The following is a 24987-nucleotide window of genomic DNA, read 5'->3' on the forward strand; positions in this document are numbered from 1 at the left end:
TGATACACCTCTGTCCCTTATGCAAGCAGTTATTCGGCTTTGCACTGATTGGCAAAGATGTTAGATGTCCTCCTGATGGATATCGTGCTAAATTCTGTCCAACTGACGCGTTAGATCATCAAAATCCCAAACACGTTGGACAGTTCTGGACGTAATGCTCCAAACGTCCTCAACTGCGCAGAGATCTGGCGGCCTTGCTTGGCAGGGCAGGATTTAGCTGCCACGAAGACAAGCAGCAGAAACTCTTACCATGATCGTAAGAGCATTATCTTGTTGAATTGTAGCCCCAGGATGGCTTGACATGAAGGGCAACAGAACGGGGAGTAGAATGTCGTCTACGTGCCACTGTGTTGTAAGGGTGGCGGCAATGAAAACCAAAGGTGTCCTGCTGTAAAAGTGGACGGCATCCCAGACCATCACTTCTGGGTATCGGGCCTGCTGGTGGGTGAAATTCAAGCAGGGACTCGTCATTGAAGACAATTCCACTCCGGTCAGCGAGATTTCAGGGCCCAATGACCAGCAAAGAAGTGTCCATGGGATATCCTGGCTGCCACCCACCATTGGGCTCGAGAACCAGGAGTGACGGTCCGTGCTGACATTTCACTTCACAGCAGGACCCTACGGCAGCCTTGCAGCACAGCAGTACATCGACGATATTCTACGCCCCGTTTGGTTACCTTTCATGGCAAGTCATCCTGGCCTTACATTTCAGCAAGATAATGCCCGTCCGCACACGGCGAAAGTTTCTACTGCTACCCTACCTTGGCCAGCAAGGCCGCTGCATCTCTGCCCAATTCAGAACTTTTGGAACATTAAAAGTGCAGTCAGCTCGGGATTTTGAAGATGTAACTTGAGGGAATTTGGCCCTCAGGAAGGCATCCAACAACTCTGTCGATCAATTCGGAGGCAAATAACTGTTTTGCATAAGGGCCAGAGGTGGACCAATGCGTTATAGACTTGCTCAATTTGTGAAGTTATTTCTCTTGAATAAATCATCTAGTTTTTCTGAACTGTAATCATTTGTTTGTCCGTACATGTACGTCACATCTACTGATTTACGCCCCCTTCAGATAATTTATTCGTGGTGCATAGTTTTTTTTGTCTTCTACATCTACATCCACATCTACACCTACATGCATACTCTGCAAATCACATTTAAGCGCCTCACAGAGGCTTCATCGAACTACCTTCAAAATTCTCTATTATTCCAACCTCATATAGTGCGCGCAAAGAGCGAACACCTATATCTTTCCGTACGAGCTCTGATTTCCCTTAAATGTATCGTGGTGATCGTTTCTCCTATGTAGGTCGGTGTCAACAAAATATTTTCACATTCGGAGGAGAAAGTTGGTGATAGGAATTTCTTTTAATGAAGTCCAGCCCAAACCCTGTATCATTTCAGTGACACTCTCTCCCATATTTCGCGAAAATATAAAACGTGCTGCCCTTCTTTGAACTTTGGAGTTTATTTTGTGTGCAAATAAGTTATATGACTGAGGTTTAGAAAATCTTCACAAGTGCATTGTTTGGAACGTAAGCTAAGTAGTTCAGATGAATTTGGAAAAATTCTTACGTCAGGATCATTTCTGACCATCTCAAAATTAACGATAGTAATCGTGTGCGACTACACGATTAAAAATAATTATTACCCGATGTATAGTCGTTGCAGGCAACCCACCTCCATCGTTCAATTACCAAAGGTATGGTTGTAAATAGAGGAGAGAAACATTACATTATCTCGTTTATAAGATAAGCAATCTGTTCTTCAGCGTCGTGAATTACCCCTCCATGCACGCATTAGCGGCTACGCGATTAAAAAATGAAAAAATAAAAAAAAGCACTCCGTCTTCAGGCCACCTTAGACCGCCGTGTCATCCTCGGTGTGGGGGATGCGGATAGGAGGGGCGTGGGGTCAGCACACCGCTCTCCCGGTCGTAAGATGGTTTTCTTTCTCCGGAGCCGCTACTATTCGGTCGAGTAGTTCCTCAATTGGCATCACGAGGCTGAGTGCACTCCGAAAAATGGCAACAGCGCACGGCGGCCTGGATGGTCACCCATCCAAGTGCCGACCACGCCCGACAGCGCTTAACTTCGGTGATGCGGCTACGCGACAGCAAAATGAAAAGATGAGTACTACGACAGACACTGTCACGCAACTTTATTCGCCCTCGTTGGTTCGGTCCACAGGTCACCGCAACTCACCTGAGATGACCATGTCGAGATACTGGCACCCCATGACGTCTTCATAGCTGGGCTGGCCGCCGCTGCCCTCCACGATGTCCTTCACTTCCCGGTGTAGCCGCCACTGCACGTCCTCGTGCGTGGCCAACAAGTAGCTGCAGAATGTCATCAGTGTGGATACAGTCTCGAAACCGGCGAAGAAAAAAGTCATCGCTTGGGCCGCGATGCCGTCTTCATCCAAGACTTGAAAAACAAACAGAGCACTGTATTAGAGGGTTCAGGTCCAAAGAAACCATCGCAGGTGACTAGAATAAGAAGGGAGTCTAAGGTCTAATGGCCCGTCGATAATAGGAGCATTAGAAGTGCAGCACAGTTTCGGACTGCATGAGGATGGTGCAGCAACCGGCCGCCGCCTTTTCCGCTGAAACATCACAACAAGCGTCTTGCAAAACTATGGAATACCCAAATCAGAATGGCCAGGTGGATCTGAATACTGTTTCGCATCAGTGCCAGTACCACAGCCACTGACCGGAGCAGAAGTAGAAAGGGAAGAAACGAAATGTGTTTGCGTATATTGTGACGAAGCAAGAACTGTAACTGAAAATGGCCACAGGCCGAAATTGACCAATAATGTAGTGTAATACATGATGCAATAGGTTTCATCTGAACAAAGAATTTGACAGCTTACGGTGGACGTTTAAAATGGTTTTGGGATTTGCAAATTACGTCGAGGCTGTGGACCCACACATGAGAAAACTGACAGAAAAAATTGCTTATAACATCCGTCAGACAGTTATGATTTAGTTTGTTGATTTCTGTTTCCCGTGGTTCACCTAAAATTTTTGTTGATTTCTGTTTCCCGTGGTTCACCTAAAATTGTTAAGGAGAACCCCAGTATTCGTTCCTTTCAAAGGACCATCGCCAATTTCTCGACCTATCATTATCAGTTCACAGACTGTGAATATCAAGCAGAGCTTATTTGCAGCAACTCGTGTGGTGAATTATCAGTGACAGTAGTGGTAATCAATTACTTAAGCTACAAGACTCGGTGGAGTTGTGGGGGAAGAGTTGTGGATGATTGGTAGGCTAGACAGCATGCTATGGTTCACCAGAATAACAATTTACCGTGTGATTACTGTTTAGTTAAAATATGAAGGCTCAGATTTAATGTTAGTTACCTAAGCACGTGCACTAAAGTGTGCCACTAGCAAGTGAACGTATAAAAAAGGGGCAGCGAGGAACAGACTTTCATTATGGATGCCACTCAGAAATTGAGAGTTGTTCAGTGAGCACTGAAAAGATGCACGAAGGGATTTCTTACGAGAGACAAGAAAACGAGTAAAGGTGTCAGACAAAAAGCTGGCTTGGGAGATGTAATTACGGCTTTGATTAAAACGAAACAGAGCTGGGCAGAACCAGGTGTTGTTGTTGTGGTCTTCAGTCCTGAGACTGGTTTGATTCAGCTCTCCATGCTACTCTATACTGTGCAAGCTTCTTCATCTCCCAGTACCTACTGCAACCTACATCCTTCTGAATCTGTTTAGTGTATTCATCTCTTGGTCTCCCTCTACGATTTTTACCCTCCATGCTTCCCTCCAATACTAAATTGGTGATCCCTTGATGTCTCAGAATATGTCCTACCAACCGATCCCTTCTTCTAGTCAAATTGTGCCACAAACTCCTCTTCTCTCCAATTCTAATCAATACCTCCTCATTAGTTATGTGATCTACCCATCTAATCTTCAGTATTCTTCTGTAACACCACATTTCGAAAGCTTCTATTCTCTTCTTGTCTAAACTATTTATCGTCCACTTTTCACTTCCATACAAGGCTACACTCCATACAAATACTTTCAGAAACGACTTCCTGACACTTAAATCTATACTCGATGTTAACAAATTTCTCTTCTTCAGAAATGCTTTTGTTGCCATTGCCAGTCTACATTTTATATCCTCTCTAATTCGACCATCATCAGTTATTTTGCTCCCCAAAGAGCAAAACTCTTTTACTACTTTAAGTGTCTCATTTCCTAATCTAATTCCCTCAGCATCACCCGACTTAATTCGACTACATTCCATTATCCTCGTTTTGCTTTTGTTGATGTTCATCTTATATCCTCCTTTCAAGACACTGTCCATTCCGTTCAACCAGGGGCTATTCTAAAAGTCGGTCAAAGGGGGGGGGGGGAACTAATGGGGAGGGGGGGGGGGGGTTCGGGGAATGGAATATCGCTCAACAGAAGGAGAGTTTGGGCCCTCTACCGACAAATTGGAAAAATTTAGTGTTGCTCAAAGTAGTTTTTGGTAACTGTTTCGGAGTTCAGGGTAAAAAAATGTGTTTTAATAAATAATAAGACACCTATTTTAAGTTAAATGACATTGTAAGCTATACTGCTGCATAATTACTAAAAAATGATTGAATCTGTTGGAGTACTATATTCTCTGATTTCTCAAGTCATTTTATCCAGTGTAATATGATACTCCATGGGTGGGGGGGGGGGGGGCTATAGCTCCCATAGTGCCCCCTCCCCCTACTTGCCACCGCGCCTGGGTAGAATATGGGTCCAGACGACGTAAACTGTGGGATGATAATCATTACGGTGATGATGTAAATCGGAAGGGGTGCCTGCTACAGCAATGCCCCTGCTAGTTCCAGGCTCTGTCCGCAAGCGGTTCGATGTGACCAGTATTCTCTCCAAAGGCCATTAAAGAAATATACCGTCTCATTGAGTGGCACAATGCCCCCGTTACTGTGTTCTAGGACTTCAAAGGAATCGAGTACGCCAGCTGTGCATACCGTTCAGTAATAACAGCAAGATTTTGTAGGCTGACACTTCAGCAAGTGGACTGTGTAAGCAGTCCCACCATTCTGTCGTTAATGGTGGTTCTTTCCCAATCGCAAGTCTACAAACAGCAGCACTAGCAGTAAAGGCTCATTACTTATGTTACAGTCTGATATTTCTCACCATAATCACTATTATTAATGTGCCGCTAGTTGCGGAGGTACATCAGCTTTTCAGTGTCGTCTTGAAAGAAAGTTACAGCTGTGAGTTCTATCACACTATGATGATATTCCACAGTTGTTCGTTTAAACTAAAACGAAGATCACCCAACTACTTCATCATCTCCAAAGAAATGTGCAAGTCTTACGGTGCAAAGCCACGATTCGATGGACGGTGATTGTCCATACTGAGAAATTTCTCGTGTTGACTGACTAAAGCTCGGCTAAAGTTCCCTGATAGCAATAAACTAAACATCTGGTGCGAGCTAATGCATGATAGGATTGTTGGACCATTCTCCTTTTCGGAACAAACAGTGAATGGGTCAGTGTATCTGAACATGCTGGAGCAGTTTGTGTACCCTCAGATACAAGACTTGCAACCCAACATCATTTTTCAGCAAAATGGATCTCCACTGAACTGGTCAATGGCTGTTCGCAAGTTCCTGGATAGGAAATTTCCCAATCGTTGGATCGAACGTGGAGGACCCATTGCCTGGATATCACGTTCAACCAACATTACGCCGCTTGATTTCTTCATGTAGGGATTCGTGAAGGACCGCGTGTATGCGACCAAAGTGGACGATATTTCTCCGTTGCGACATCGTATCACTAATACGACTGCAACAAAACAGAGGAAATGTTACAAAGAACTTGGCAAGAAATTGAATATAGATTCGATATTCTTTGTGCCACAAATGGTTCACATGTAGAGGTGTATCTAAGATAAATAAGTAAATTCTTTGAGATGCTCTACAATGTGGTGCACTTTTCTTTGTCGTATCTACTGTGGTTTCTTTTCCTGGGTCTTTGAAGTCAGGGAGGTTTGAGAGGGACACCATGTATCGTATTCTTTCATTTTAGATTGCACTCAAGTGACCTGCCAAATATGAGCCGATTCGGTTGGCCATATCTGTGGCCTTTCCCTTCTCAGTTTACATAGATGAAACAATTTAAGAATTACGTGCACCGCACATAGTAGCACAGTGAGAGCACCTGTGTGTATTCATCTACATCTGCATACATACTCCACAATCCACCACACGGTGCGTGGCGGAGGGTACCTCGCACCATAGCTAGCATCTTCTCTCCCTGCTCCGCTCCCAAACAGAACGAGGGAAAAATGACTGCCTATATGCTTCTGTACGAGCCCTAATCTCTCTTATCTTGTCTTTGTGGTCTTTCCGCGAAATGTAAGTTGGCGGCAGTAAAATTGTACTGCAGTCAGCCTCAAATGCTGGTTCTCTAAATTTCCTCATTAGCGATTCACGAAAAGAACGCCTCCTTTCCTCTAGAGACTCCCACCCGAGTTCCTGAAGCATTTCCGTAACACTCGCGTGATGATCAAACCTACTACTAACAAACCTAGCAGCCCGCCTCTGAATTGCTTCTATGTCCCCCCTCAATCCGACCTGATAGGGATCCCAAACGCTCGAGCAGTACTCAAGAATAGGTCGTATTAGTGTTTTATAAGCGGTCTCCTTTACAGATGAACCACATCTTCCCAAAATTCTACCAATGAACCGAATACGACTATCCGTCTTCCCCACAACTGCCATTACATGCTTGTCCCACTTCATATCGCTCTGCAATGTTACGCCCAAATATTTAATCGACGTGACTGTGTCAAGCACTACACTACTAATGGAGTATTCAAACATTACGGGATTCTTTTTCCTATTCATCTTCATTAATTTACATTTATCTATATTTAGAGTTAGCTGGCATTCTTTACACCAATCACAGATCCTGTCCAAGTCATCTTGTATCCTCCTACAGTCACTCAACGACGACACCTTCCCGTACACCACAGCATCATCAGCAAACAGCCGCATATTGCTATCCACCCTATCCAAAAGATCAATTATGTAGATAGAAAACAACAGCAGACCTACCACACTTCCCTGGGGCACCCTCACCTCCGATGAACACTCACCATCGAGGACAACGTACTGGGTTCTATTACTTAAGAAGTGTTCGAGCCACTCACATACTTGGGAACCAATCCCATATGCTCGTACCGTAGTTAGGAGTCTGCAGTGGGGCACCGAGTCATACGCTTTCCGGAAGTCGAGGAATATGGCATCCGTCTGATACCCTTCACCCATGGTTCGCAAGATATCATGCGAAAAAAGGGCGAGTTGCGTTTCGCAGGAGCGATGCTTTCTAAAGCCGTGCAGATGCATGGACAGCATCTTTTCTGTCTCAAGGAAATTCATTCGTAAGGTGTGGAGAGAGGTGAGCAGCGGGGTGAATATCCAAGTCGTTTGTGCGGCGCTATTGGAAGCACACTGCACATGAAAACTAGTGGTCCCGCCCCGGTCCGCCCCCCCATTTTAACTTGTCGCTACAGAAATCCATCACAGTGTATACTCTACCGAAGGACAGAACAAAGTAATGAGTAACTGCGACATTTCCACCGAATCAAAAGATTATTTTCTTTAAGTTTCATCGTTGGCTCATGCAGGGAGCACTAATTCTACTACCGGGATGTACTTGCTAGTACAGCGCACCGCAAACCTCTCAAAACGACTACCTATGGAGTGAGCACAGTCTACTGCGCATGTTCTCATAATTAATAATAATACAAAGTATTACACCTAAGCATTTGTATGACTAGTGACTTACTGAAATTGCAAAAATGGTTTGTTACGTACAGCATTTTGCAGGGTTCAGAATCTTCGCACTACCTTCAAGTGTCATCAGTATCTGCTAGGATATTTGTGTTACTATGGTGTGCTGGGACAGTCTTAGTAAAGCGTTATATCAGTTACGTAATGAGGTTTCGGCTGTATAGCATCAACACAAATTGCTACGAATTAAGTTCAGAATTCGCTACAGAGTGGTGTAAAGTTGAAAGTCATAACCAAGTATATTTACATCTCAACTATTACATACCTGTTCTCTTGCTTCCAGAGCTTCTTCCGTCTTCATCTGCTTGAGATGCACGCTCACCACCTCTGATCTGCATAAGTAATTGAATCAAATCCTGTCTCTCGATTTTCTGTTCTTCACGTACTCTGATTGCCTCAGAAACCAGGGATCTGAAGAATCCCTCCGTCCTGGGATGGAAGAACGGTATGTTCAAAACCTAGATAACAGAAGAAGAGACATCTTTGCTTATTGAATTCTTCATACAGTAATTTGGATATTTTTTTTTTTACCTTGAAGTGGACTCCACATACCTCCATAAGCCTCGGGAATATCATATAGCCTACGGCGATGAGTCCCCGCAGCCCGCTGAAGTTTGTCAGGTCGCGTCCCATGCGGTAGAACTCATTGTCCGGGTTCGATATGGAGTCAACTCGGAAACCGAAGGCCGTCGAAGCTATTACGTCGTTTGTCATGCGGGCGTAGAAGTCCTTCATCTCCAATGTCACGGAGCCGTCTAGAGCAACGCAGCATTCAGATCAACAAAGTATATGGTTAGCAAGAAGAACCAAAATTATTAAATTCATTATATTATCTAAAGCAGTACGTAAATGTCTTAAGCAGAATTAGCACAAGCTTTTCCACCAATTTCCTCCTGATTTTTTAAATTTGTTTTATATCTCAGTTTGCCATAATCTTCATTTTATTGTGCAAATTTTATTACATTCGTAATCTTGGTAATTATTCATCTGAACTATCAAGATTAAGTAAATCATATGTAAAAATCATTAAATCCAGGTAATCTCATTAATTTTAAAATGAGCCGGCAAGATTTTTCTGCATATTTTTACCATGTCTTTATTAACTCGCTCTCTTGTTTGTTTTTCTATTCGGTACAAATTTGGCAGTTGATTTTAAACTACCCTCCCGATGAACTAGAGACCTGAAATTTCAAACATACCTCAGAACTGGATGACAATGCAATATTAACTCGCTTTCTTGTCTGTCCGTCGGTCTGTTTGGTACAAACTTCCCGATGACCTATAGACTTGCAACTTGTAACATATCGCCAGAGCTAGATCGCAGGTGAAGAAAGCGAATTTTTTAACAGTTTGCAACAATAAAATACCAATATTAATAGTGAATAGTGCATTAGTGATGATTTCTTTGATTGCCATCCAACGCAAACTACGCGTAGAGAAGGAGTAGCAAAAACGGCAGTAGCAGCTTCAGCAGAGATCGTAAGCAAATAAGCCTGCAAGATAAGCCAAACGGTGTAAGCTAGATAAAGAAGTTCTCGAAAAGGAGGGCGATACCTAACGTGCAAATGCCAAGGAACGAATGACTCAAGCGAGAAGGGGAGAAGTGGAACATACGTTCATACAAACGTACTTTCATTTTATATTATTATTTAACGTATGGCTAATACAGACATATCATGAAATTAAATTACATATACTTATGTACATATTGACACACAAGAAACTTAAGTTTGTCTTTACAACTGAATGTCCAGTCCTTCAATATCCAGTCCTGCACCTGGAGTTACTAGCAGTAAGTCCTCTTTGGCGCCGTGATAGGCTCGAATCCTGCATTCACTGACAATGTGGTGAATATTCTGGTATGGAGCCCCGTAGTCACAGGCTGGATGAGGCAGCTTCTTCCACTTAAAGAGAGCATCACTGCATCACCCATGGCTGGTACGGATTCTGTTGAGGGTAGTCCAGGTCTTGCGTGGTAGGCCGAATCCACTTGGAAGTTCAGAACCTGAGAAGATGTTATGCAGGTGCACTTCTGTCACTGCTTCCCACAGACCTTTCCATTCTTCAGGAGGTTTAAAATCCTTAGCAACAATGTCAGCAGCATCGCACATAGTTGGATGGCGTGATTTCATTCTCTTACGATTTAAAAGTGGCAGGTCGCTACGCATGGGTAGGTTAGAATTCCTGGAGATCTTGTGGAATGTTCTCATAAGGGCAGTACATCTGCGTAGATCAGGAGGCATTATACCGGTTAACAGTGGAAGCCAATAAACTGGAGTAGATCTTATGTTACTTCCAGTGTTTACCTGGAACTTCCGATCACTTAGCATGCTGTTAATCAATCGAGCCACTGTTCTACAGGGTATGATGCGGAGAAATTTGTAGATAAGGCCTCCCCTCCACACAGTGTCGAAGGCTGCAGTTAGATCAACAAATGCCACAGATGTTTTCTGCTTCATTTGGTATCGTGACTCTATGAAGGATGTGAGAGACAATACTTGGTCGCAGCAGCTACGCCCTGGTCTGAAGCCTGCCTGATCAACTGGAACGTTCTCTAGGATAGCGCTACTTATTCTGTTATATATTAGCCTTTCAAAAAGCTTGTAGCAACAGCTAAGTAGGGCAATGGGGCGATAGATTTCTACCTTGTTGCTGGGTTTGCCAGGTTTCAGAACATATATTATCTTCGCCTTTTTAAACTCCAATGGAAGTTGGCCAGTCAGCAGGATGTCAGTGAAGAATTCTGCCAGCCATTTCTTAGCTTTTCCTCCCATATGGATCAGGAATTCTGGGTGGATACCATCGAATCCAGGTGCCTTAAGAGGTTTGAGGTCCTTCAGTCCAGAGTCAATGTCTGAAACTGTGAAGGGATGGGTATACTCAGATGAGGGACATGCCTTCTTTCTCAGGTCACGAAGCTGTCGTCTGATATGTCTTGTATGTTTCTTGTCAGGAGGTACTCTTGATGTACTAATGATGTGGAAAGCAATTTGGTCTAGTGTTACTTTGGAATTTTTTCCGCATGCTGGTGCACTTCCTCCCAGTTTTCTCAGAAGACTCCATGCTTTCCTGGGTAAAGTCCATATTTTCGACTGTTTCTGCCCATTTCTGTCTCCGAGACATGTCCAAGCTGGACAAGAGTTCCATAGTTATCTCTGGGTTACCACTTTGATGGAAGTGTTGGTACAGTGTTTCACTTTCATCATTCCATCCTGGAACATATTCTTTTCCGTATCCTCTTGGCATACACTTCTTAGCTGTTGCTGTTACTGCACCAATGAAGCGTTGATAGTTTTTATGTGATGGAGGTATCCATCGAATGGTCTTATCCAGTTCCGTTGAAAACTTCATCCAGTTCATTTCATAATATGTACTGATTAGAGAGAAACCACAAACGATGACGTAAAAAATGTTTCACTCAACATAGAGTCTTCAAAAAAATATTTTTATTCTTAAATACCTTTGCACTTTCTCGTACTTACGGTGACTTTTCTATATCTGCTAGAAATTATGCTCAAAACTAACTTAATTCGTCCTGAAACTTTACCACGATCTTACGTCTATAGTAACAATCGTGTAGCTCACGATCGGCCTAGGTCGTACGTAATACGACACGTCCTAAAACGTAATTAAGCGATAAGTAGACAAAGTATGAAAACGGTGGTACGAACGACGTGTCGCACCAATTGGCACATTAGCTTTTGGTTCCATAGTAGAAGGATTACTTGGGTGGAAACATCTGCAAAGAACGTCGACTTTCAGGACGATGCGCTAAGGTGACTAAAAGAGCAGGGAGAATGCTTCTATGACGTTGTATTCAGGTGTACTTTGCATGGGGGCTTAATTAATTATGATTGAAAATATTTTTAGTTTTTAGTAGCTGTAAGTCCGATTACGCTGTTTCGTAATCGGTTGGCCCTGACTAGTATTATTACGTTATCTGACTGCATAGAATAACAGCAAAGAATGAAATGAAATTTTCGTTAACACAAATAATTAATTAAGTCCCCAGCAACTATAAAACCTACGAACCCAAAGCACAAGTGTAATTGTTCTGTGTGTGGGAGTGTGACTCAACGTACACATCTGGCACGGTTCTTCTTCAACAAGACAAGAAATTTTAAATATCATTTATACTGAAGTAATTAAAAAATAGAAATACTATAATTGCGTAAGAGAACCAGAATTACACTCTAATACAAGAACACACGCCAGATGCTTTGTTGACTGAACCTGTAATGACGCATTATTTAGGACACTGAAATAAAAAGAAACGGAGTTTGTTACCTCATTTATATTGATGAAAATCACTCTAATCCTTACAATATATCTCCACACCGACTCTCTACTACCACATCTCAACAAGACTCTTCAGTATCACATCTCAGCAAGCACTGCCTACTAGCACATCTCAACAAACACTCCTCACTACAACATCTCAGCACAGACTACCCAGAGTCCTCGACAGGCACTGACTGCTACGAGTTCTTAACAGACACTGACTACTACGAGCTCTCCCCAAGCACTGTGGAGGCGGCAGAATAATACTCTTTGGCGCAATCTCTGGCGCAGTGGCTCAGTGTAGCCACCTTTCATATGCCCCCCCTCCACAGGCCAGAATTTGATGGTATTTTTGCCAGCATTGGTGGTGAAAATACCACCAAATTCGTCCACAAAAATACAGACAAAAATAAAAGATAATATTAATACCTAAATATCACATAATTAGTTAAAATTTTGGCTTTGCACTGACCTTTCAATAACCTAATATATGAAATACAGTAAGCAATACAACTTCTTTTCATACATGTGACTTTAAATAAGAGTTCACACAATACACAAAAAATCAGTTTATACAAATGTTCACATAAAATGCTTTCAATGATTAGTTTATACAAAAAAAGACACCAACAGGTGACATCTTTTCAGTAGAAGCAGTCCATCAGTGGCACCCAGTAAAGTTGAGCAGGTACACCCAGCAACAAGTCACATTTCTCAGCAGAAGCAGTTCCATTAGTGGCACCCAGCAATGTTGAGCAGGTGCAGACAGCAACAAGTGACATTATTTCAGTAGAAACAGTTCTAACAGTGGCACCCAGCAATGTTGAGTAGGTGCAGACACCGGCAAGTGACATCATTTCAGTAGAAGCAGTTCCATTAGTGGCACTCAGCAATGTTGAATAGGTGCAGACAGCAAGAAGTAACATCATTTCAGTAGAAACAGTTCTAACAGTGGCACCCAGCAATGTTGAGTAGGTGCAGACACCGGCAAGTGACATCATTTCCATAGAAGTAGCTTCACCTGTGCACCCAGTAATGTTGAGCAGGTGCAGACACCAACAAGTGACTTCATTTCAGTAGAAGCAGTTCCATTAGTGGCACTCAGCAATGTTGAATAGGTCCAGAGAGCAGTTCATAATATTCACTATCACTGATCACACTGTTCATCAAAGTTTATAAGCAGAAATTAAACATGTCCTAGTGGCACCAATCATGTAGAAAAAGTACAAGTAACAGTCCATAATATTCACTATCACTGATCACACAGTTCATCAGCAGAAATTAAACGTTTCTAAGTGGCACCCATTATGTTGAAGAGGTGCAGGTAACAGTTCATAATATTCACCATCACTAATCAGACAGTTCAGACATGAACAATAGTTTGAATACACATACAAATGCTTTTACACACTAGACATATAAATTCTAATAAACACACAAATGATATCAGATAATTGTCATATTAACTATTACAAATACTCAAATATCAGTAAACCTATAATATTTATGGGTGTCAGTGCAAGCCACAACAAACAAATAAAATAATATTTAGGAGATAGGTGGGTAGGATTAGGAAAGGAAAACACACAAAACACACTCACTCATCTTTCATCCACATTAAGTACTACTGCGTAATTGAATAGTGTTAACTGTGTAAATGCAATTCTGTCAAAATTTGATGTTCATCATGTGTATCAAGTAGTAGTGGCAGCAATGTATAACAGTCAATAATAGTTAAATCAACGTCATAGTCATCATGTCAAGACCAATGTTTGCCAAGCCAGATCAAAATGTACGGTTGCTGAACAACTGTCAGTGAGCCAAGGTATGCAATTACTTCCTCTCTCCAAAAAAAGTATATACTGCTTAGTGATTTAACAAAGTGTGTGTATAGACTATCTTCCTTCTACTTTAGTGTTCTAGTCTGCTATCTTCATCCTCCTTGTTCCATAAGACCAACAAAAAAAAATATGCTCCTCACTTACTTTACCTCTTATACACCAAACCTCCCATAATCATCAGCATCACATAATCTCAATACTTCAATAATACCTCATAAGTCGATACATATAAATCTTGTCATCAATATCATTCACCTTACCTCTTGTCCACAAAAACTCCAATAATCATCAACTTCATATAATCTCAATACCCCAATAATACCTCTTCAATACGTCGACACATATAAACCTTATTACCAATATCATTTCACTTCCATAAAAACTCTTTCCTCTAGTCAGTCTCCTCGAACAAGTACAGATAAAATCCTAATGCAAACCTCATCATTCCATACAATCCGAAGACACATTGTCAACACACAACCTCTGTGTAATCCATCTGACCCAAATCTTCTACTCATTATGAATTATAAACAAAGAAATGCATACATGACCTCTAACAGACTTAGTTCGAATAACTCTCAGTAATTAAGTACGATTACGGAGTGTGAATGATCATAATATTTCACAGTGTGTACACCACTTCAAGAATTATGGCAAACAGAAGCAAACATGTGGAGTATTTCTTGTGTCAAGTGTCACTTCCTATTTCAATTGCTCACGAAAAATGCAGTGTAATAATTGTTAATGGTCTAAACCTAGTAATGGTATGTCATGTCGTTAGCTTCCTTCCTATTAGCATAAAGTTATACAGCTTCCATAAAACCTCAGCTCATGTGACTTCTATGAAGTTTCTTGTACTAATGTCGTTCGTCGAATTATAGCAGTTCATTTTCTTATCTTAAAAATATAAGGCACTGAGCGTAAGCAAAACATGCAATAGCGAGTAAATATACCAGTAGAGAACAGAATGTCAACAAGTGGATGCAGCACAATTCTTACAACGAGGCTCTGCCAAGCGAACAATCTGTAACGAATACCATAGTGTAACCTAAACTCTATGTTCGTACACTGTACATCAGCATTGCTATATACCAAATTAAAGGGTAGTTATGACAACAAACAGAAATGTATAAATATGCAATCCATATGCATAGCAGCAAACAGGTCATTAGCATCATATCAGCATAAGCAAATAAATGTTCATATGTAATCTTAATAAGTAAACATGAAGGCGTAAGCAGATAAATCACAAAGTATAACTTACATACATAATCACAGTCAGCACAATTAATCAGGTGACAATTATAATTTAAATAAATAAGCACAGCAGGCACATAATTAAAAAATATGACATCAGTGAAAAAGCAGTGCAGCTAAGCGATGCATAATATACACAAGTTACAACCCCGTTCATTAATAATCATTGTCAAAATCAGTTAACGTACGCAAGCACGTCACTTCACAAGTAATTTCATAGAACATAAAATTTAGCAGAAAGTATGAATCACGTAATCGCGAGCAACAAATTACGTCTAAAGTACGTACCTAAGTGGAAATATGTTACCTGAAAAATAAACTCAGTTAATAATTACCTTTTTAGTTTATTACTTTCTTCTTCGAAATGACATTTTTCCTGAAATTTTCTCGATAGCAAGTCGTCTTAACGTCGGACACGCACAGAATTTACCTGAAGTTCTTAAATATTTTATAGAACCGTGTCCTGAAAAACACTGAATGTTAATAACAGAATTCATCAAGTCACTATAGCTTTATACTGAATTTAATCGGAGAAATTAAACTGTGTATTTGTTTACGGCTGTCAGTGCATTCGCACTGAGCGCTCGATCAGCTGTAGGCGCGTGACGTAGGAAGCAATTGTTTGCGGTCAACGACTGCCTTGTGCGGCGCGCAGACTTGACTGTTGCTTTGAGTATGTGCCGCCGCCAAAACACAGCGCGGTATCCTTGTATTCTCTGCATGTTTACATCTAGCTGTTAGTTTCTCTAAAGTATGTCAGTCCACAAAAATTTTTTTTAAAAGTATATCATTCCACAAAAATTTTGGAAACTACGAACCTCACGGTTTGTGGTAGGAACAGCATAATTACGAACAGCGTCTAATTTCTCTGGATCAGGAAGAATACCTTCTGTAGAAATAATGTGACCGAGAAATTTCACCTGAGAACGACCAAATTCAGATTTTTCTAAGTTCACTGTAATGCCAACTCTTGCAAAGATACGTAACAATGAATCCAAAATTTTGTTGTGCTCACTCCAAGAATGTTTTGCAATAAGAATATCGTCAACATATGAAGTAATGTTGTCACGAAGATAAACAGGTAAAATTTCATTTAAGCTACGAATGAATGCTGCTGAAGATACAGTAAGTCCAAACGGTAATTTCCGAAACTGGTAACAGTTACCAAAGGCTAAAAAGGCAGTATATTTTCTACAATCAGGGTGGAGTTCTATTTGCCAAAAACTTGCGCGCATATCAATCGTGAATAAAACTTTAATTCCATGGAAATGTTGAAGAAGTTCATCTAAATTTTGTAGGCGGTCAGGTTCAGGAATGATGATGTTATTTATCTGTCTGGAATCCAGAACCAAACGAATTGACCCATCCTTTTTAAGAACAACGTGTAATGGGATAGTATAAGGACTGACTGCAGGCTCAATAATGCCCTGATCTAACATGCACTGAAGTTCATTCTTAACCTTGTCTCTGTAAGCCAAAGGAATAGCGTACGTTTTCCCACGAAATGGTGTGTGTTCTTTTACTTTAAAAAAATATTGTAAGCCTTGTATAGTTCCTGTGTGATGACTAAATACTGTAGCATGTGAAGTCAAAATGTGGTGCACCTCTTCTCTTGCAACGTCATCTGGCACTTCAGCTTTCTTAACCTTTTCATTAATTAATTCTTCGCTATTAATTATATCATCCATCGCGTCTCTGTATCTATTGTCATTGTCATGAATAAACACACTGTCGTCATAATGCTCAACGAAAACATCAGAAGTAAGAAACCTTAAACATTTTGTATCTGGTTCAGATCTTGTTAAACACTCGTAAAATTTCAAACATTTCGTCATTCCAGCAACAGTCAAATTCACACTTCCTTCTTTAAAGTTCAAAATTGCCTTATGTTTGTTAAGAAACTCCATACCTAATATAATTTGTGTACTGAGTAATGGAACAATAATAAAATTAGCAGAAAATTCGTATCCTTGACAAATAAAATTTAAGTTGGTCTGTTGTTTAACTTCCACACTTTTTCCAGAAATCACTCCTCGAATTGTAGTTTTAGAAATAGGTAACACAGGACAGGCAATAGTTCTTTCACACATACGAAAACTGATTCACTAATGACATTCAATGGGCTCCCAGAATCTAAAACTGCAGTGAACTTATTCTTACCCACACATACTTCAATAACAGGATGTAAAAATGCGTCTACATTATTTTCCGTTTCATCTAACAAAATGTCTCTCATGTCTTCCAGGCGTACGTAGTGTAAAGTCGTAGTGTCATTACTTTCTGAACCGTCTATATTGCTGCCAGAAGCCGAAGCTGCAAGTCATTGTCGATTGTTTGCGTCACGTCTTTGATTATTCGCGTCATTTCGCGGATCAATTTCTACTATTTGCACTTGTCTCTCTGAAGTTCTGTCACGTGGAGGATGCCAATTAGGTCCCTCCTGTCTGTTAGATGCAAATTCTTGGTTGTGTCTGTTATTAAAATTTCTGTTTTCCTGTCTGTCTGCATAACTACTTCTTGTGTAATTTCGACTGTCACTTCTGAAATTATTGTTGTATCTACTACCCTGGTTATTTCTGTAGTAAGAATTTCTATTATTGTACGAATAATTTCTGTCTTGATGATACCAATTACTGTTTCCGTATGATTCATCATTCCGGTAGGAATTACCGTTATTATAATTGTCTGTGTAATTTCTGTTAGAACGTCTGTTATTGTCATAACGCTGGTTTCTATTGTCCTGTCTGTTTCGTCTGTCATTCTCAAAATTACCGCTATAACGTCCGTTCCGATCACTATCCCTTTTCTCTGAAAATCTATTGTAATTACTGTTACTGAAAAAGTTACAAGAAGTCCCGTCGTCGTTGTCATACTCAAGTTCTTGCAACAAAGTCTTAAAAGTCTCAATGTCGTCTTTACATCTTCCGGCTAAAGCAATTTGTCTTATGGATTGTGGCAGCTTAGTTAAACAAATGCGAATTAATTCAGTCGGGCTGTAAGGGTTGGACAGGAACTGATTCTTTCGAATCATGTCTTCAAAATATTCTGCTGGCGTGCGGAACTCAGACTGTTTGAAATTACGCTGCATAATAAGACTGTGTTTGACTCTGTCTTGCGTGTTTTCGGACCAATATGCCGATAGAAATGCATGATAAAAATCATTTAGATTATTACAATCTCTAATGAGTGCCCGCATCCGCGTCGCCGGTTCGTTTTCTAAATATCCACACATAAATTCCAGTTTGTGACTTAGTGGCCAATTTGGTGGAAGTGCGTACATAAATTGATCTAACCATGAACATGGATGTATGTCATTCTTAGAATTGCGGAAGATCTTAAATTTCCGAACAGTCAAAAAGTGTTTATAGTCAAAGTTTTCGCCTCGTGGCGACAAAGACCTACCGCGTCTGTCCCAGTCCGAATGTCGATTATTGTCAAGTTCGCACGCCTGGCGCTCTCTTGTTGCTTCTCGTAAATGAAATAAATTACTTTCTTCATACCCCTCTGCTATCTGTGATTCTAAGTTTCTTCTACTGTCCTTTCCTACTATTTCGCCTTCAATTTGTTTGACTTGCTTTCGTAATGCCTCAAATTCCCTTTTCACGCGTTCATTAAATTTTCCCTGATTTTCAACATGCTTATTTATGTTCTGATACTCTTCGGTTTCTGCAAATGGCAATGGTGCTGTATCATCTGAATCTCTGTCCCCATGTAAACTAAGATTTGTCAATTTATCTGATATCTCCTCAACTCTTTCCGCTAAATCACCTATTTTTTCTTTCTGTTTATTTACGTCTTCCGTAAGTGTCGCAACTCGGGTTTCAGTATTGACACATTTGGTAGTTAACTGTTCATATTGTTGTGTTAGATTATTTATTCTGTCATTTGGTACGGATTCCTCGATTCTCTCAAATATTTCTTTCTTATCGTGTGCACGTTGTAAATTTAACTCTGAAAATTTTTGTACTATCACGCGATCTCTTTCTTCCTGTTCTTTATCCTGTTCCCTTTGTCTAATCTCTACTGCAATTAATCTATTATTGTGAGAATTCAAAATCGGTTGTACTTCTTCTCTGATTTCTTTCTTTAACTCATCTTTCATATTCTTGAAACATGTCCCTATTCGTGAGTCTAACCGTGTTTCCATTGTTTCCATCTCTGTTTCTAAACGTGTTGCCACTGTTTTTAATTCAGATCCTAACCGTGTTTCCATTGTCCCCACATCATTTTTTAATTCAGATCCCAAAGTTCGCATCCGTGTTTCCATTGTTCCTATTCGTGAGTCTAACCGTGTTTCCATACGTGCTCCCAAATTTAATATAGCACTCATCAGCTGCTCCATATTAAATGGTTCAGAATTCTTTTCGCCCCTAACATTTCCCGCAAAACTAACTTCCTTCAGAATAGCCATAAGGCTATCTGTGTTCGATACTATTCCAGAATCTTCTGTCGTTAATCTCGGATTCTGTGAATTTTCTGATTGAGAAAAATTTTGAAATGGTTCCGGACTATTTTCCCGACTTATTACATTGTTTTCCCCTTCATTATCCATCATACTGTTTTCCTCTGTCGGCGAGTTCGCCATGTTAACAATTTCGTCATTCTCACTATTCATCATTTTTGCCTTTTTCATCGATCGCGTAATCATTTACAAAATATACAAAACACGTCACTGTACGAAAATTAGACACAATGACTCTTTATCTCCAACAATACCATTTACATGAAAAGTTTCCCTCAAACACGATTAATCGAACAATTGAAACAATTGCACTAAATTGTCAAATGCGTATACAAGACAACAAATCAAATTCTGAGAAAAAAAATACCATTAGAAGAATGACAATTACCAAATCTACACATGCAAAATAGACTACAATTACTAAACTACAAATTACTACAACAATATTACTATCTACTATTTTTACAATCAGAAGAATTCCAAGGGACGATCCTGGCAGGGTCGCCACGTGCATGGGGGCTTAATTAATTATGATTGAAAATATTTTTAGTTTTTAGTAGCTGTAAGTCCGATTACGCTGTTTCGTAATCGGTTGGCCCTGACTAGTATTATTACGCTATCTGACTGCATAGAACAACAACAAAGAATGAAATGAAATTTTCGTTAACACAAATAATTAATTAAGTCCCCAGCAACTATAAAACCTACGAACCCAAAGCACAAGTGTAATTGTTCTGTGTGTGGGAGTGTGACTCAACGTACACATCTGGCACGGTTCTTCTTCAACAAGACAAGAAATTTTAAATATCATTTATACTGAAGTAATTAAAAAATAGAAATACTATAATTGCGTAAGAAAACCAGAATTACACTCTAATACAAGAACACACGCCAGATGCTTTGTTGACTGAACCTGTAATGACGCATTATTTAGGACACTGAAATAAAAAGAAACGGAGTTTGTTACCTCATTTATAATGATGAAAATCACTCTAATCCTTACAATATATCTCCACACCGACTCTCTACTACCACATCTCAACAAGACTCTTCAGTATCACATTTCAGCAAGCACTGCCTACTAGCACATCTCAACAAACACTCCTCACTATAACATCTCAGTACAGACTACCCAGAGTCCTCGACAGGCACTGACTGCTACGAGTTCTTAACAGACACTGACTACTACGAGCTCTCCCCAAGCACTGTGGAGGCGGCAGAATAATACTCTTTGGCGCAATCTCTGGCGCAGTGGCTCAGTGTAGCCACCTTTCAACTTGTCAGAATCAAAAATATGCACTGAGGTGACAAAAGACGTGGATACCTGCTACTATCGTGTCGGATCTGCTTTTGCATGGCTTAGTACAGTAATTTGGCGTGGCATGGACTCAACAAGTCACTGGAAGTCCCCACAGAAATATTGAGCCTTACAGCCTCTATGGCCGCCCATAACTGCAAAAGTGTTGCAGTGCAGAATTTTGTGCACGAACTGACACCTCGATCTTGTTCTATAAATGTTCGATGGAATTCATAATGGGTGATCTGGGTGGCCAAAGCAGTCGCTCGAACTGTCCAGAATGTTCTTCAGTCGCAAACAACTGTGGCTCGATGATAAGGAACATTGTCTTCGATAAAACTTCCATCGTTGTTTAGAAACACGATGTCAGTGAATGGTTGCAAATGGTCTCTAAGTAGCAGAACATCCAGAGAACCCAGTTCATTCCATGTAAACAAAGCCCACATCATTACGGAGCCACCACCAGCTTGCACAGTGCCTTGTTGACAACTTGGGTCCATGGCTTCGCAGGGTCTGCACCACACTCGAATCCAACCATTAGCTTTTATCAGTTGAAATCGGGACTCATTTGATCATGCCTCGGTTTCCCAGTCGTTTAGGGTCTAACCGACATGGTCGCGAGCCCAAGAGAGGCACTGCAGGCGATGTCACTCTGTTAGCAACGCACCCGCGTTGGTCGTCAGCTGACATAGCCCATTAACGCCACATTTCGCCACACTGCCCTAACGCATACGTTCATCGTACGTCTCACACTGATTTCTGCGGTTATTTGACGCAGTGTTGCTTGTCTGTCACCACAAACAACTCTACGCAAACACCGCTGCTGTAATGCCTGAAATATGGTATTCTCGGCACACTCTGGACACTGTGGATTGCGAAATATTGTGGCTTCCGAAATGGAATCTTCCATGCGTCTAGCTCCAACAACCATTCCGTGTTCAGAGTCTGTTAATTCCCGTCGTGCGGCCAAATGACGTCGAAAACCTTTTCACACGAATCAGCTCAGTACAAAAGACAGCTCCGCCAATGAACAGTACTTTTATACCTTGTGTACGCGATACTACTGCCATCTGTATACGCGTATATCGCCATACCATGACTTCTGTCATCTCATGTATATGGAAATCGGTTGTGGTTCTAATGAAAAGTAACTATACGTACGTTCTAAATATGCGTCAAATTAATGTGTAAACATAACGTTCCAGAAATAATTGTCCTTTGAATCTGCGCTCGCGTTACGGAATGGGTATGACTCCAGAACACGTACAGATCTCGCCCACTCTACCTACAAAGACTTTCAGTATTGTGAACTGGTAATCCTCGTCGTCCGCCGACCCTCACTGCCGCCGTGATCACAAAACTCAGCCCTGTGGTCACGGAGACAGAGATGTTGGCGGAACTAAATGCCCGCTCCGCCCTCGAAATCAGCGCGGCCCGCCGTATTTACAACTCCGGCCCTACCTTCCTCATGCGTGTCTTTACCGAGTCTGCCTCCTCCATAGATCACCTCCTCACTCAGGGAGCCCTAATTTTCAACCGCCGACACACCGTTGACCCGTCCCATTCCCCTCCTCAATCCTATCGCTGCCAATGCTGTCTCCTCTGCAACGACCACCTCACACAAAATTCCAAGATCCCCACCCCCTCTCCACCTGCAGCGATTGTAAAGCCTCCCGCTCACTTAAACAGTGTCCTAAGCTCGTCTCTACTGTTTCCTGCAACACCTGCAACGAACCCCACCCCACCTACTCCTCCAAATGCAAAGCAAAGCCCCCTCCCACTAACCCTGAGCTCACTGTCCCTGTTCGCCCCATCGACCAGCCCATCCACCCCAACAATTCCCTATGCCCTCCCCCTATGGTTGAAGACATCATCTGGTTCCTGACCATCGTCCTGCAGAATATCCTCCCCTTCGTACGCCCCCACATCCTCCAGCAAATCTCCCTCGCCGCTCGCTCTGTCTTCCATTTGAATACCTACTTGCACGCCACCTACTCCCACAACCAGGCCCACTTTACTTTCACCCACCTAGATACCCTCGTTTAAGCCCCTTTCTCCTCCTCCCCCCACTCTTTTCCCCCCTCCCACCTCCTGGTGTGACAACAGTATCGCGCTGCCAACAAATATCTCTTCATGCATGCCCTGTCCTGCACCACGTCGACTCCTTCATTCTTAATGAAACCTTCCTCCAACCTTATCATGTTGTCTCCATCTCTCCCTATTTCCTTCACTGCACCAACCCCCTTCCCCTCGCATGAGGTGGTGTCACTATTGAACACCTCAATCATCTCCCTGTCCAGCCACAACCCCTACTCAATGACCCCACCGAACACCTTCTCCTCAGCATCTTTTTTCCCTCCCTCACCATCACCTGTGCCACCAACTATATCTGTCCTACAGCTCCTCTCCCCTACAACTTCATTTCCCTTGTTGAGCATACCTTCTCCACCTATGTGACTGCTGCCAAACTCAACATCCACAGCTGTGACCCTTTGGCGATGGCATCAGTACCTTTCAACCCTCCACAGTGATCTTGATACCCTCGCGCAGCACACCCATCCTGAAAGTAACTCCACCCTGGATGTTATCCTTGCTTCCCCCAATCTTCTTGGTTGTATCACCATGGACATCCTCGATCTCACTGGTAGTGACCACCTCCCCATCCTTCTCACCTTCTCCTCAGCCCATGGCCCCCATCATGTCCCCTGCTCTGCTGCCTCTCTGAAGTCTGGCAACGACTACCACCATGCCAACTGGAATGCCTACTGGGAATCCATTGTTTCACATGTCGAAAACCACCCCCTTACCTTTCACCATCCAGCTGATGTCCCCCATGCCTCTTCCTTCCACCAGAAGACCATCACTGACGCTATGGAGGCCCAAGTTCTTACCAAACACATCCACCCTCACCACCCAACACTTCCTCCACAGGCCAACCTTCTTCTCCATGAATCCTGCAGGCTCTACAGCTCCTTCCTCTGCTCCTGTGACCAGAATTCACTCCTCCACCACCAGCAATTACAACAACACATCCTCAACCTCCTCACAGCAATGAAATGCCGGGTCTGGCGCCAGACATGTACATGCCTCAACTTCATCCTCTCTGTCAACTCCTCCAAGTACTGGTCTGCTTTCCGCCGCCTTACTGATAACCATCCTACCCTGCAATACCCGCTTCACCATGACAACCATCCCTTCCCTGACAACCTCACTAAGGCTAACCATTTTACTTCTGACCTCTCCGAGGTCTTCTCCATTCCTCATGATCACCATTTTGTTATCCCTTCTTCTCCACTGTCCTTGAATGCACTGATACCTTTGTCCTGCCACTTGCTACCTGTTACCAGTACTTGGATCTGTTACCCCCTTCAGACATAAACACTCCCATTACTGCACATGATGTGAAACTTGTCCTCTGCACCAAACGCAACACCGCTCCTGGTCATGACTGTGTCAGCTACTGTCAACTCAAGGAATCTTCCCCCCTCCCCCCCCCCCCACCCTGTCCTTCCTGGCTGCCCTTGCTACCCAGTACAACATGTTCCTCTCCACCAGCTTTTTACCCTGACCCGTAGAAGACTTCCCATATCCTGCTGTTCCCTAAGCCCAACAAACGCCCCTCTGACATCTCTTCCCATCATCCCACCTTCCTCATCATGTTCAGTGACATCTTCGAGTTAATACTCTCCTGTTGTATTCATCACCACCTTAACCAGCACCACCTTCTTCCCCTTACCCAGTGTGCCTTCTGGTCCTCCTTCTTAGCTGACAACCAGCTGCTTAACCTTACCAATCTCCTGTCCCTCCAACTTAACTCCTGTCGCTCTGCTATCTTTGTTTCCCTCTACCTCCAGAACGCTTATGACCATGTCTGGTATCCTGGACTCCCCTTCAAACACCAGACCTATGCTCTTTCCATCAGTTTCGTCTGTCTCGTTGCTTCCTACCTCTCCCATCGTCCCTCCTATGTCACTATCCACAATACCAGCTCCTGTACCTTCTATCCCACAGCCAGTGTGCCCCAAGGGCTGTTCTCC

General features: G+C 42.1%; 1 protein-coding gene across 1 annotated transcript in view; it reads right to left on the reverse strand.

Annotated features, from left to right (window-relative positions):
- LOC126458611 (cytochrome P450 9e2-like) overlaps nucleotides 1-24987 on the reverse strand; it is a 68041-nt gene that overhangs the window by 19359 nt on the left and 23695 nt on the right. Inside the window, exons 4-6 of the mRNA XM_050095776.1 lie at nucleotides 8365-8567; nucleotides 8078-8270; nucleotides 2203-2424 (exon numbers count right to left, since the gene is read on the reverse strand). Of these exons, the coding sequence (XP_049951733.1) occupies nucleotides 2203-2424; nucleotides 8078-8270; nucleotides 8365-8567 (618 nt within the window). The remainder of the gene's footprint in view (nucleotides 1-2202; nucleotides 2425-8077; nucleotides 8271-8364; nucleotides 8568-24987) is intronic.

The sequence above is a fragment of the Schistocerca serialis genome, chromosome 2, assembly GCF_023864345.2.
Source record: "Schistocerca serialis cubense isolate TAMUIC-IGC-003099 chromosome 2, iqSchSeri2.2, whole genome shotgun sequence".
In the NCBI taxonomy this organism is placed as follows: domain Eukaryota; kingdom Metazoa; phylum Arthropoda; class Insecta; order Orthoptera; family Acrididae; genus Schistocerca; species Schistocerca serialis.